This window comes from Prinia subflava, chromosome 5, assembly GCF_021018805.1.
Source record: "Prinia subflava isolate CZ2003 ecotype Zambia chromosome 5, Cam_Psub_1.2, whole genome shotgun sequence".
Classification (NCBI taxonomy): Eukaryota; Metazoa; Chordata; class Aves; order Passeriformes; family Cisticolidae; genus Prinia; species Prinia subflava.
In genome coordinates this window covers 48,617,247-48,630,239 of record NC_086251.1, presented here as the reverse complement: position 1 = coordinate 48,630,239, position 12,993 = coordinate 48,617,247, and the positions used below count along the sequence as shown (strand labels likewise).

At 40.9% G+C, this 12,993-nt stretch overlaps 1 protein-coding gene across 4 annotated transcripts; it reads left to right on the top strand.

Annotated features, from left to right (window-relative positions):
* Positions 1-312: 312 nt before the first annotated feature.
* Positions 313-12,776, top strand: LOC134551553 (alpha-1-antiproteinase 2-like). Of its 4 annotated transcripts, none has more exons than XM_063399285.1 (7): positions 314-702; positions 1,991-2,087; positions 2,841-2,940; positions 6,839-7,504; positions 8,446-8,716; positions 10,480-10,627; positions 11,215-12,776. In XM_063399285.1, exons 4-7 carry the CDS (start codon positions 6,856-6,858, stop codon positions 11,407-11,409), a joined length of 1,263 nt encoding a protein of 420 aa, XP_063255355.1. In that variant the 5' UTR covers positions 314-702; positions 1,991-2,087; positions 2,841-2,940; positions 6,839-6,855; the 3' UTR covers positions 11,410-12,776. The 4 variants fall into 4 exon arrangements, with proteins under 4 accessions (XP_063255356.1, XP_063255355.1, XP_063255353.1 ...); XM_063399283.1 differs by having other exon boundaries at positions 2,841-2,958; positions 11,215-12,775; XM_063399286.1 differs by lacking the exon at positions 2,841-2,940 and having other exon boundaries at positions 313-702.
* Positions 12,777-12,993: the final 217 nt, after the last annotated feature.

The window sequence follows — 12,993 nt, the reverse complement described above, 5'->3', positions numbered from 1 at the left end:
AGTTGATTGGTTTTTCCTTCATTTTTTTTTCAGTAACTACTCATAACTGAACTTTGGTGGTCTCATTTTTCTCTCAGTGCACGTGTTATTCATCTTCAGTCCAATTATGTTTTAGATAACTTCTGTAACCTCAGAGGCTATTTTCATTTGTTGGTTTACAGAAAAACAGACTGCATGTGCCCAGTCTGTGTTTACAGTCTGGATCAAAACTTCTACTGAATCACTCTGTTTACCTTTGCACAGGTAAAAGGCACCCACAGAAGAGAAAGAGGTAGAAGCCAGGAAGGAAGGATTTGCAGAAGCTCCAACAGCCCTAAATGCATAGAACTTTTCATGCTGTACCTCTGGTAGTTTCACATGTGCAGACATATAGGCTGGAAAAGAGAAGAAATGCTTCCATTCATTGCTAACCCCTGAAGAATGGCCAGAGGAAAATCCTTCCACAACATTTATTCTATTATTGTAAAGCTTTTCTTTCTGACACATTCCTTCTTTACATGCACTACAAGAAAAGGCATTTGCTTTACAAGAAGAATATTGGTTCAGTGTGTCCAGAGAAGGGCAACAGAGCTGGTAAAGGGTCTGGAGCACAAGTTTTATGAGGAGCACCTGGAGGAGCTGGAGTTGTTTATGCTGGGGAAAAGGAGGTTCAATGAAGATCTGATCACTCTGTACAACTACCTGAAAGGAAGTTGCATCAAGGTGGGTGTTGATCTCTTCTCCCAAGTAACAAGTAATAAAAAAACAGGCAATGGCCTCAAGTTGTGCCAGGAGATGTTCAGATTGGATATTAGGAAAAATTTCTTCACCAAAAGGATTATGAACACTGGAACAGGCTGCCCAGGGAAGGGGTGGCATTATCATCTTTGGAGATATTTAACAGACATGTAGATCTGGCCCTTAACAACAAGGTTTAGTGATGGAGTTCTCAGTGCTGGGTTAATGATTGGACTTGATGATCTTGGATGTATTTACCAACCTAAATGATTCTACTATGTATAGCACCTTTTCCCCTTGCATCCCCTACCTCCCAAGGGGATGGTCATCCTGGATGGAAGGTGTTCACTGGGGCACTGACCTGTGAGCTTTTCCAATCCCTCAGTCACACCCACATGAGCACAGTCCCTGTGGCTGCCCCTCCGTGGGTGCTGCAGGAGCCCACCCTTTCAGGGGCTCATGTAAAACACAGGTGGCCTGGCCACATGGGTCCAGCTCTGTGCAAAAACAGGCTCTGGTGTCCTGGCCTGCCCTTCCCTGTCTGCCTTTTGGCAGTACCTGCACTTTGTGCCAGCCCACACCAGGAGTACAAAGCAGCAGTTTGTCCTTCAGTCCATCACTGGGTGAGGCACCGGGTGCCACCACTCTGGCTGAGGTGTGCAGGGTGCCATGGGGTCCTGGATGCACACCTCTGCCATCCTGCCATCCCGACAGCAACCCCAACCACTACAAACAGCAATACTGCAGCTGTGATTCTAAAAGCTATGTCCCCAGAAATTGGCCCTTATTAATGGCAATGCAGGTAATTAAGAAATAGTGTATCATTTAAAACAAATATGGCAAATAAAGACAGTAGTCTTTAATAAATAAAGACAAAAATCTGGAATAGAGGAAGCAAAGTACCTTGTTGAAAAATACTAAACTGAGATCTGGCTGCAGCATGCATCCACAGCTGTCTTTTCCTTAGGCTCATATACAGTGTTATGTATATGTTTCATTTTACTCACTTAGTTACTTCCACTGAATGAACTCATGCAGTTTACAGAACTTAATGATGCATGTGAAGTATTTCCCAGAGCGAGTAGCTAGATTCCCATCAGAAGGATGTGTAGAAATGCAGGGGACTCTTAGGACTGTTCTAAGAAAAGGCTGGGTCTGGCCATGCATATACAGCAAAAATCAGGTGCCTGCCCAGAAAAAAAATGTCTTCACTGTTTACTCTGCACCATTTCTAAAGTAGTAACACTTGTCTGTCCTGGTTAATGTTTTCTAGAGGACATTTTGCTTTCATAATGCTATTCAACTGTATAAATAAGAGAGGGAGCTGCAGGGCAGTCCTGGTGAAGACAGCAGGATCCTTGGAAGCTGCTGTAAGTAGTCATTTATTTTCTTCCTATAGAGATGTTAAAAGTGTCTCCTCTTGTTGAAGGCAATCAATTTTAAATCTTTTCCAGGGTTGTATCTTATACTGAAATCTGTCCTAAAAAATGAGGTTTTTATTGCGTCACCTGGATATAAAGGACATAGGCATCACAGTTGAGGCCATGAGTTCCCTACACATTGTCAGGTCACTTGAAGAAGGGGTAAGACTCTAAAAGCAGACTAGGGTGTCTTGACAGAAAGTAAGGTGGTCTCTGCAGCCAAGAAATCCTAAAAGGGGGACTTTCCCTGATGTACTTCCTGCTAGAAATAGGCCCTGATTCATTAAAAGTCTGAGGATGGGTGCTTAAAACATTTTTTAATGTATTGGTGCTTGTTTTTAAATAATTCTGGTGATTTTTATACTAAGATCAACAAGAAATACCATTGCTTAGGGGATAGTGTATCTGATGTCTACTTCCCTTTTAGGTGAGACATTATTGAGGTAATCATCATATCACAGGACCATTGAGAGGGAAGTGGAGAAATTGGTGATTTTCACATGTTCAGAAGATCACAGTGAGGTCAACATTTTTAATGAGACAGAAACTGGGCTGTGGTCACATGTACACTGGAATGTAGAAACTGAAAATCTGGTCTGTTCTTGCAGAGAGAAGAAAATCCCCTCTATCCTAAACACTGCACTCATTCCTTTTTTTTTTTTTTTTTTTTTTTTGTCTACTTTTTTATTCTCTTGGCCTCAGTGATGCTTCATCCCTGAGTGTGTGCAGTAACTCAGGTTCAACAGCAAATACTCATGGTGGCCTGGTAGAAGAGTGAGAGCTCATGTTCACCTGTTTCCAGGTAAAAGGAGGCTTAAAGGTGGGTGATGCCACTTTCTGGGTAAATTCTCTAATGCTAAGCTGGCTCAGAGAAGATAGAAAAAAACCCCACAAACCAGCCCTGTGAACAGTCACATATATTTCCAAAGGATTATGTATACTAGGCTTTCACATTTCTGCTGCAAAAGGAATTACTTTTCATTAAATATTCACAGTGGTTGGATTCTCTGAACAGTCCAATGCCCGTGGCTTGTGTTTGCAGTCTCCTCAGGGGCTCAGACATAAAGGTGTCAAAACTCTGAATGACAGGAGAAGCGAATGTCTAGATGATCAGTCTGGAATAAGCCCTGAACCTCTTCAGGTGCATATGATTAAATAGGCAGAGCTTTCTGACCAGCCAGGAAAGCACACGTGAGTTTGTGGTGTTCCTTTGAACAGGTGGTCCTGGACAGTAGGACCTGAGGTCATGTTCTAACACACAGATATGGCTAGTCAAGTCTTTCTTTTGTGATTTTTTGTGTGCTTGGGTGATTATTTTTACAAGTCTCTGAGTAGCTGATTTTTAGTTCAGCAGACACCACTGGTGGTTGTGGTGCTGTAACTTGATGTGCCCAGTGCCCCCTCAGTGCTGCTTTCAGGAAACAAATTTCTCAGATTTCCTTCTTCAGAAACAATCAAGAGGGAAGCAGCACCATCTGGTGAGCAAACAGCTTTTCTATGTATGCCTTCATATGTTTTTGAGTAGTGCAAATTTTCATGTTGTCTAAAATGAGATTATCAGTGAGGACCCCATATGGGAGTAGTATGGGATGAATATTCATCTGCTTGAATATTACATGGGACTCCAAAGGCAGAAAGTCGTCCCCAGAATCTCTTCAAATCATAGAGACAGAAATCATCCCTAAAATGGACAAAATAGCTATATCCATAAAGAAGCAAGTTCTGTCAGTCAGAAAACTCAGTCCAGCCCACTCCCAGGTTTTCTGGTGGAATTATTCTTCAGCTAATCCCAGTGTTCTCCATTTTATTTCTGAGTTGCATGGTAGGGAATATTTTGTGCTAGGGAAGAGGTAATATATTCCACAAATGTTATCACCAAGTCTACTACAGATAAATTGCTGAAAACACTGTCTTCCAAGTGCTGGCATGCTCTTGTATCATTGTCTGGCTTGATTGAAAGCTCTTCTTTAAAGCAACCTATCCTTGAACACCACAAATAAACTATCATTGTATAACACACACAAAGAAAAGAGGCACAGGTTAACATATTTTCTTCCAGTCTATTCAAGTCAGACTAGATTTGGAACTAGAATTGAAGTGCTTTTCACTTCTACTGCCATGTTGATGGATAAATTAGGGCTTTTTCTGGAAATTATAGAAGTAAAGGCCTTCAAGAACTTTCTGCAAACTTAGCATCTTCAGTCTGGAAATTTCCTACAGGCTTCACAGCACAGGTTCTCAGCCCTTTGCTTTTTAATGAATCATTAGCAACCATGCTCCATCTTTAAGACCATATGAGAATCTGCATCATCTGTTTCCTGCTGAATGGGTGTCTGTTGTCAATTTGTCGGTGTTGATCACTTGCTAACCCAGAAGCCACAATAACATAAAATGAAAGAGTAAGTATCAAATATGAAATAACATTCCCCAATCATATTCTGAAGGTTCCAAGGGTGCAAATCTTGTTATAAAAGTACCTTTGGGTTTCAAAACAGGGATTAATGAAGAGGGCCACTTGTATCTTGAAGGCTTAAACAACAAAAAAAGACCTCTACAAATCACAGTTGCTAATCTTATGCCTTTAAAACTAACCATTATCAAGATTTTTGTGAGGTCTGACTCATGAGTCTTCACTGTTTGTGATTGGCCAGTACTGAGTAACAGATGGATGATTCAGATTCAGATTGTATTTAATTATCTGTGAATTCAGAGCTGTAATAAAATGAAATTAATTTCATGAAAGTACATCAATTAACCACAAAATGCGAGCATGTTGTAACTACATTGAGAAAAAAAATCAGGATAGGGAAAATTGCCTTCAGAAAACTGTAACTAATATTTTATAGAACCCTTACAGCAAAACCATTTCATATCCTTTCACCATAATTTCGAGGCCAATTCAGTTAAAATCCCTTTCTGCTTTGCATTCCAAATAAATAGAATTGGCAGTTTGAGGTGTACACAGAAAAACCCATCTACCAGGTGCTATATTTTGTAAAAAATATTAAATGTGATGAGATAGAGAACAGGTGGCAACTTGTGTTTAAAATGAAATGTTTCTCTTTTTTAGTATTCATGTTATTCTTAATAAATTATGACTGCAGCTGAGTAAATTGTTCATAGTAAATAATTTATCCACAGGCAGCTTCTGAATCAGCCTGCTGGATATGTGGAAATAGATTAGGCTTAGCTCTGATGCTTTTGTTTGGGAGTTGATTTCTTTTCAAAGTCTGACTAATACATTGGCTCACTGATAGCAGTTCTAAAAACTCAGAACTGGAGCTCTTGTGTTGAGTTATAAGTATCTAGATACATCAAGAATTATTTCAATGTCAAAATCAGAAGAGACAAAACTATAATTTAAAACTACTGTGTACAGAAATTAAAAATGTAGTTACCAAGAACCCAACCCTTATGGTTCTTACATTTGTCAGTAATGCTGTTATTGCAAATAGGCCTGCTTTTTAAAATCCCTTATAACAAACGTGTAAATGTGTGAATATTTGATTATAGCTTGACAATGTTTTGTTGTTCTCATGAGTCTTAACTGTAAGAGGATATTCAACTACTAATACAAATTGCTCCCTCTGATGATGAGAGAAAGCAGGACCATAAACACAGCACTTTCTGTCAAGTCTCTCAAGTTGAGTCATGCCAGAGATGTAAGATGCAATTGGTGTAATATGTCTCTCTGTGCACAATTTTAGCAAATCTGGCTCATTATCTCCTCAAACCCAGTGCAGCTCTTGCACCATTTCTTTGCCCTAGATTCCTCCTCATAAATGAGGCCTATTGGGACATTCATATCCCCATTTCCAAGGTCTCTTTTTTAGGAGCTTATACAGTGCAGAGAGTCAGCCCTGCAATGAAATGTGGCTACCACAGCCAAGGGTAACACACTGATAAATGCTTTGCCCTTTGACCAGTGCAGCAGCTGATAAAAATAAGGCCTTGTTCTTTGTTAATGGCGTTGACTGCTTCTGCTGTGCTGAAAATGAACCCACTCCAATGGTTTTGTAGAAGAGACAGCATGTTATTTCAGGTTCTAATTTAAAATATTACATTATTTCTATTCAGAAAAAAAACCCCCACCTAGTCCTTAGAGAGATAGGTGTTTATATCTGGTTTGCTACTGCAGAACAGCCCCCATTATTTGTCCTTTCTTTAAACAGTATACCTTATCAATCTGACCAAAAGTTTATTTAAAGATGTCCTGCCTGCCTGTTTGCTCAAATTCTGTTTCTATGTAGCTACTGACTGCTGCTCACTTGCATGAATTTCCTTTTTCTCCCCTAACTCACAAACACCCCCATCTTCTACGATGAACTTTTAAGGAATTATTCAGACCATTACTGTCAAAAGCAGAGTGGTACCGCAGCCTTTCAGCGATTAGCCAAGAGGTGTTTTCTGATGGGATATGCTCCATTCTCCAACCTGCTGAGGGTGCTGTGTATTCAACCAATCCATGCTGAATTTTGTCTTTGCAGGTGTTTAGGGTGGGTGGCAGAAAGTTGGCAGAGACTTGCCAGGAGGCCTGGGAAAATAAAAAAAAAAAAATCTGGCAAAAACTGGAGAACATAGAAACTGAGGACAAAAGAAAGAGATAAGGCTTTTTAATTCAGTGGTAATGACAGAATAACTCTTTCTACATAATTTATTTACTTACCTCAGTAATTATCATCTCCTTTTTTTTCCTATAGGATTTTAATACAGGAGCATGAAGACCACACTCTACCTGAGTTTGCTGCTGGCTGGGTTTCACACTGTTGCCCACAGTCAGCTCCCCCCCAGCGACCACAGCGGACACGATCCAAATGACCCTGAACATCACGTGCATCACGGAGGTGAAGCCATCGCTTGCCTCAAGCTTGTGCCAAACAATGCTGACTTTGCATTCCAGTTTTTTAGGGAGGTCACACAGGAGGCACCCAACAGGAACATTTTCTTCTCTCCTGTGAGCATCTCTGCTGCCTTTGCAATGCTGGCCCTTGGGGCTAGATCGGCCACACAGTCTCAGATCCTGGAAGGACTCACCTTCAACCTCACAGAGATTCAGGAGAAAGAGATACATGAAGGCTTCCACAACCTAATCCACATGCTGAGCCATCCTGAGGGTGGAGTCCAGCTCAACATGGGGAATGCCATCTTTGTAACAGAGAAGCTGAAACTCCTAAAAAAGTTTTTAGATGATGCCAAAGCTCTGTATCAGCTGGAGGCTTTTACAACTGACTTTAACAAACCCACAGAAGCTGAAAAGCAGATCAATGATTATATAGAGAAGAAAACACATGGGAAAATTACTAATTTGGTCAAGGACATGGACCCACAAACTGTAATGCTTCTGGCTAGCTTTGTTTTCTTTAAAGGTATGTCTCCTCTAGGGTTCACATTCTCAATATTCATTCTTATCAACAAATCTAATGGTGCCTACCCCAACTGAAAACTGGTCTGGGGAAAATTTCAAATGCTTTTTTCAGGGGCAAAAGATCCCATAATGGCATAGTGGGGGAGGTGGAGAGGTAACAGGACCCTTCTCAGCATAGGGAGGCAGCTGGAGGCCACGCAGTCTTGTTCCTCTTTGTGACAGCTTCAGGAGCTCTGTTCCAAGCCACAGCCTTCCATGCAGCCTGAACTGGTGTTCCTGGGTTTAACCATAACTCCAATTGTCTCATATTCTTCTAATTTTCAGTGAAGGCACTGAGACTTATATATTACCTAATGCCTCTTTTTAAATTACGCATGATTCAGTAGCCCAATTTACTACACACTTTTTTTTTCCCCTATCAGAGTCCTTTATACTTGTACACTAACATTTATATACAGGAGAAGGTAGTGACAAATAGGGGAGAAGATTTTAAGAAACAAAGCAGAAACACTGTGCATTTCTGATGTGGGTTAGATGTCCCTTTAAGCCTGACCTGATCTCAGATACAAGATCCTACATTATTGTATCTACAAATTGAGACTTAAGATTAAAGTCAGTAGAAATTATTTCATGCAGTATATGAGTATACAGATGATGTTTACAGAAAGGCCACTTAGATATCCTGAACAGAAAAGCAGTAGTAGGTACAAAATAACCACCTAATTATTTCATTACTGGCATCTGAAACATAAATTGAAGGTGGAATAGAATGCACTCTTTTGAACAGGTAAAAGATCATGGCAATTCTGTGATACACATTCTAAAGTGTTATGATTGAAAATTCTTTATTTGACACATGGAGAAATAGGTGAATATTATTACTAGTATAAAAATTTTAGTCTATGATGGGATATTCAGTTAAATTCTCCTTCTCTGTATCAGGCAGCTGGGAAAAGCCTTTTAAACCAGAGCATACTGAAGAAAGGGAGTTCTTTGTGGATGCTGAAACGACTGTGAAAGTCCCTATGATGCACCAGATGGGGAGATTTGACTTCTATTTTGATGAGGAGCTGTCATGCACTGTGGTACGGCTGCATTATAATGGGAGTGCTACTGCATTCCTGGTTCTGCCAGCAAAGGGGAAAATGAAGCAGTTAGAGCAAATTCTGGACAAGGAAACCATCCAGAAATGGTCAGACCATCTCTTCCAGAGGTAATCTTCTGCCAGTCAGCTGCAGTGGCACCTAATTTATAGTACTTTTTCTTTTGGGGGAACACAAACACTATGAACGTGGCAATTCTGGGAACTGAGTGGGTTATTTTGGGCTTGTGTGCCCTAGTTGTAAAAATCTTGCAGCTGGTTGGTATTTAACTATTCTTTTGTTGATGGCTGAGTGACTTGCTGCCCTCCTAACCACAGCAGAGACTGTCCTATTCCTCTCTAAGGAACAGCAAGCCTTGGTTGGTGTTTCTAAAACACTCCATGGACTGAGAGGAATGGTTGCAATTTCAAGCCAAATCTTCTATACTGAGATTTCAGCTAGTGTGTTTTTCCTCTAATGTCACTGATGCACTCTGACTCAGACATAAGTCTGAACCTTAAATAAAGCATAACTTACACAGTTTGTAGTAGTGCTTACAGATACGATATGTCCTACACAATCATCTTGCAGCATTCAGTTGTTGTTAGAACAGGCAAGTGATTAATTGTGAATGTCCTGATTTTCTGGCATTTTGTTTTGAAACTATAAATATCTGAGTTTCTGTTAGCTTCAACCATGGACACCAACATCAGCTAATGCATTTTACAACCTTGTTTGTCTGGGAGAGAAGAGATCTTAGCAACAGTAGATGAGTCATATCAAGTTAATACATGCTTAATTTACCAAGCTCTGCCCTAATTCACAACTAATAAGTGCAGTTCACACCCATCAGTCAGTGCATCATCACAGAAATACCAGTACAGTTAGTAAAAACATAATGGGCAGCAAACTGAATATGAGCTAATAATGTGATATCTCAAATATCAAAATAAAAATGTATCATTCTCAGCTGCAATATCAGGAAAACCCTTACCCAAATGAATTTGTGGTGCAAACTGAGGATCAATATAGGAATATGTTCTTCATGGGAAAAACTGTGAGAACCAAATGGCAATTTCTGTTTCACTGTTTTGTTGTTGACATGCTGACACAGTTGGTCCCATCCTCTTCTAGAGACTGGGCAGTATCACATGAGGGCTACAGCACTGCAGTTTGGGCCACATCTGTTTTGCAGTTCAATACTCAGCCCAAGCTGTTGCTGGGCAAGGCAGCAAAAGACTTCAGCTACCCAAAGGGTAATCACTGCTGTGGTGACTTGGACACTCTGAGGATCCCTGGACAGGCCGTGAAAAGAAATCCAACAGACAGCACGCTAAGCAGGAGCTGCCACAGACAGCTCACTGTCAAAGGCAAACTGATCATGGCCAGCCCAGAGGAGGAAGACAATTAGAGGACATGGAATCCAAATGTGCAGGCAGCAGGGAACAGACCTTTCCTGAGGCCATGACAAATGCCCTACTTATGCCAAAAATACTTCTTTGGTTTGAAATGCTGGGATCTGCCACACTTCTCCCCAAGGAGATTTTGTCAGGAATTCTCATCAGCTCTCCACCTTCTTGAGCAATGTGGGTAATCCCTCCTCTCTGCCTATAAAGAGGGGCTCTTGTTACTGTTCTACTTAGCAGAGTCCTCTCAGATTTCCTGAAAGAAAACACCAGATAAATACCATTATGACTGCTATTATTATGACCAAGAATGATAATCCTTGTATCACCATGAGAAGCATCAGCAATTGAATTAGTGTTCATTGTACGTTGAGGGTCCAAATCTCTGGGATTTGACAGTCATGGGAATTAAACAAATTTCTTACCATCATTTATATTGGTGAAAAAATTGTTCTCACCACGCTCTATGTTTCTCTTCTACCTAACAGCTTTATGGACCTCTACTTCCCTAGATTTTCTATTTCTGGAAGCTATGAAATAAGTAACACCCTTAGAAAGATGGGAATTGTGGATGTTTTCACCAACCAGGCAGATCTCTCTGGCATCACTGGCACCCCAGAGCTGAAGGTTTCCAAAGTAAGTCTGTGGCTGCTGTCTCTTTCCTTTCTTTCACAAACATGCAGGAAAATCCATCAGTGGTAGCATCCAGAAACACCAGGTATATATGGCTCCCAGCTTCCCAGCTTGCCTGCAGCTGGGTCACCCAGGCCTCAGCAAGCTTACAAAAGGAGACTGGCCCTTGGTGACACTGGAGATCAGAGTGCTCCACGTCTGTTTTTTCCAAGACTGGTGTTGGCCAAGATTTTTTGGCAGTATCTTAATCATGAGAGGAGCATCAAGCCCTGACTCCTCAAGGAAAACCACTAATGCTCCCAGACACAGCACAATCTGTCCTTCTCACCATGGAGACTCAGTTTTGGAGGTGCAGACAAAAAATCACAGGTGGAGCCTCTATACTTCATCCAATATTTCGGACTTTTTTTAGGAGAGCTCCATAACTCCAGCCTAACCCTCATTTAAACAGCCATGACCACAACAATACAGTTCTTCTGCCTCTACTCACTTCTCTGTGGATCCCTCAAAGCAGGGCTGCTTTAAAAGGACTTGTTCATTTCTCAAGAGCTGTTGACTGCCCAGAGTGACTCTATTTTCTTTTTTCCTAGGTTGTCCACAAGGCTTCTTTGGATGTTGATGAGAAAGGTACTGAGGCAGCAGCAGCAACTGCTGTTGAAATAATGCCAGTGGCTCTTCCTCCAACCATTGAATTCAGCCATCCCTTCCTCGTGCTGATTTTTGATAGAGATACAAACAGTACACTCTTCGTAGGAAAAATAGTTAACCCAACTATCACTAGCTGAAATGACATATGAATTTTGTTTGCTATTATTAATTAAAGATGTGAAAATGCATGACATGATTTATTTCCATTTGTACCAGCTCATATATTGTTCTTTGTTAGTAACAGTTTTTATTTTATGTCATCATCAAAAACTATTGGTATTGACCATGACACTTGCTGAAGAGGAAGGAAGAAGCTGTTCTAAATTCAGCTAGAAAAGAATGTCTTTTTTACGTGACTGAAAGACAAGGAAAGTCCTCAGCTTTGCCAGCCTTTGGAAAGAAATGCTTTATTACAATGGAAGACTCCTGCTCAATACAAGGCAGTCAGCAGATAAAATTATGAACATTCTTGCAAAGCAAGCAGAAGTGGTTGTAATTTACCATAAGTAAATCTGACATGGGAACAGTTGAATCAACATTGCAGAGTCACAGAAACCTGAAGCTTCTAATGGAGACAGCTCTGGGAAAGTGAAAAGCTGCCTTCAACAGCTTTCTGTACCAGAAACCTTTTATCATTCTTAGAATCAATCTAGCAGCAAATCTTCCTGACTTTCTTGCAGCTCAAAAGAGAACAGGAAGATCAACTCTGCCTTAAATATGAAGATTTTCACCATGTGTTACCAATTTAACAAATTTAGATGGAGCTACTGACTTCTCACACATGTATCACCATCACTGGTGAGAAGGAGGATGTAGCTGAATGGGAAGGTGAGGTGTTTGGATGGCAATTACACAAGCATACTGTCAGCTAGATTTGTGGAAAGCCTATAAGGAGACTAGAGAAGTAGAGATTTTTCAAATGCTTTTGTCCTTTTACAGCCAAAAATTTAAGTAAGGAGCATGTAATAAGCAAATCATCTGGCCCAGGTAGGGGTGACAGACACCTAGGTAGAACACAGGCTGGCTGGGAACCACCTTCAATGGACTTGCCTTGGCAACTGGTATCAGGAGTACAATTGGCCCTGTTTTCCCTGAAGCTGTGGGGTTTGGGAAGAGATGAAATGGTGTCATGTCACTGGCACTGATGCTGGGAGCAGTTAAATGGCTTGGGAAGCGAATACAACCTCAGCAAAGCCTTGTGTGCCCGCTGCAAAATTAAGAGCAAGTGTGATTTTATTAGTATGGTGTAGATAGGGGATTGTCTCCCCTATCGCAGTCTAAAGGAAAGCCCCCTTTCTGCACTATGTTCCTAGTAAATGTCCTCTGTTAACACGATGCTTGATATGTTTTCTGACTAAATACAGTCTCAGTATAGATGAATCTATCAACAACTCATAGCATCAAAAGCAGGACTCAGAGTGACAGAAGTGCAGGTACTTTTCTGGCTCCTGCATACCCCTCCATCTGTTTGGGTGGCTTTGTGGCCCAACACCCACCCAGGAGTAATTACCAAGACCCAACTGCAGGTTTTTCATCTCCTATAAATACAGTTGCAGGGTGCAGCCTCAGTCTCAGCTGTTATCACTCCTACTGTTTACTGCTGTTAAGCAATGGCATCCAGCAAAGCAACAGTAAAATCTTTAGAGGGTAGAGAGCTCAAAGAGGTGAGATCCTTAGTTATGTATTGAATTCCCTAGAGCTGCAGTTGAAAAATGGAAATA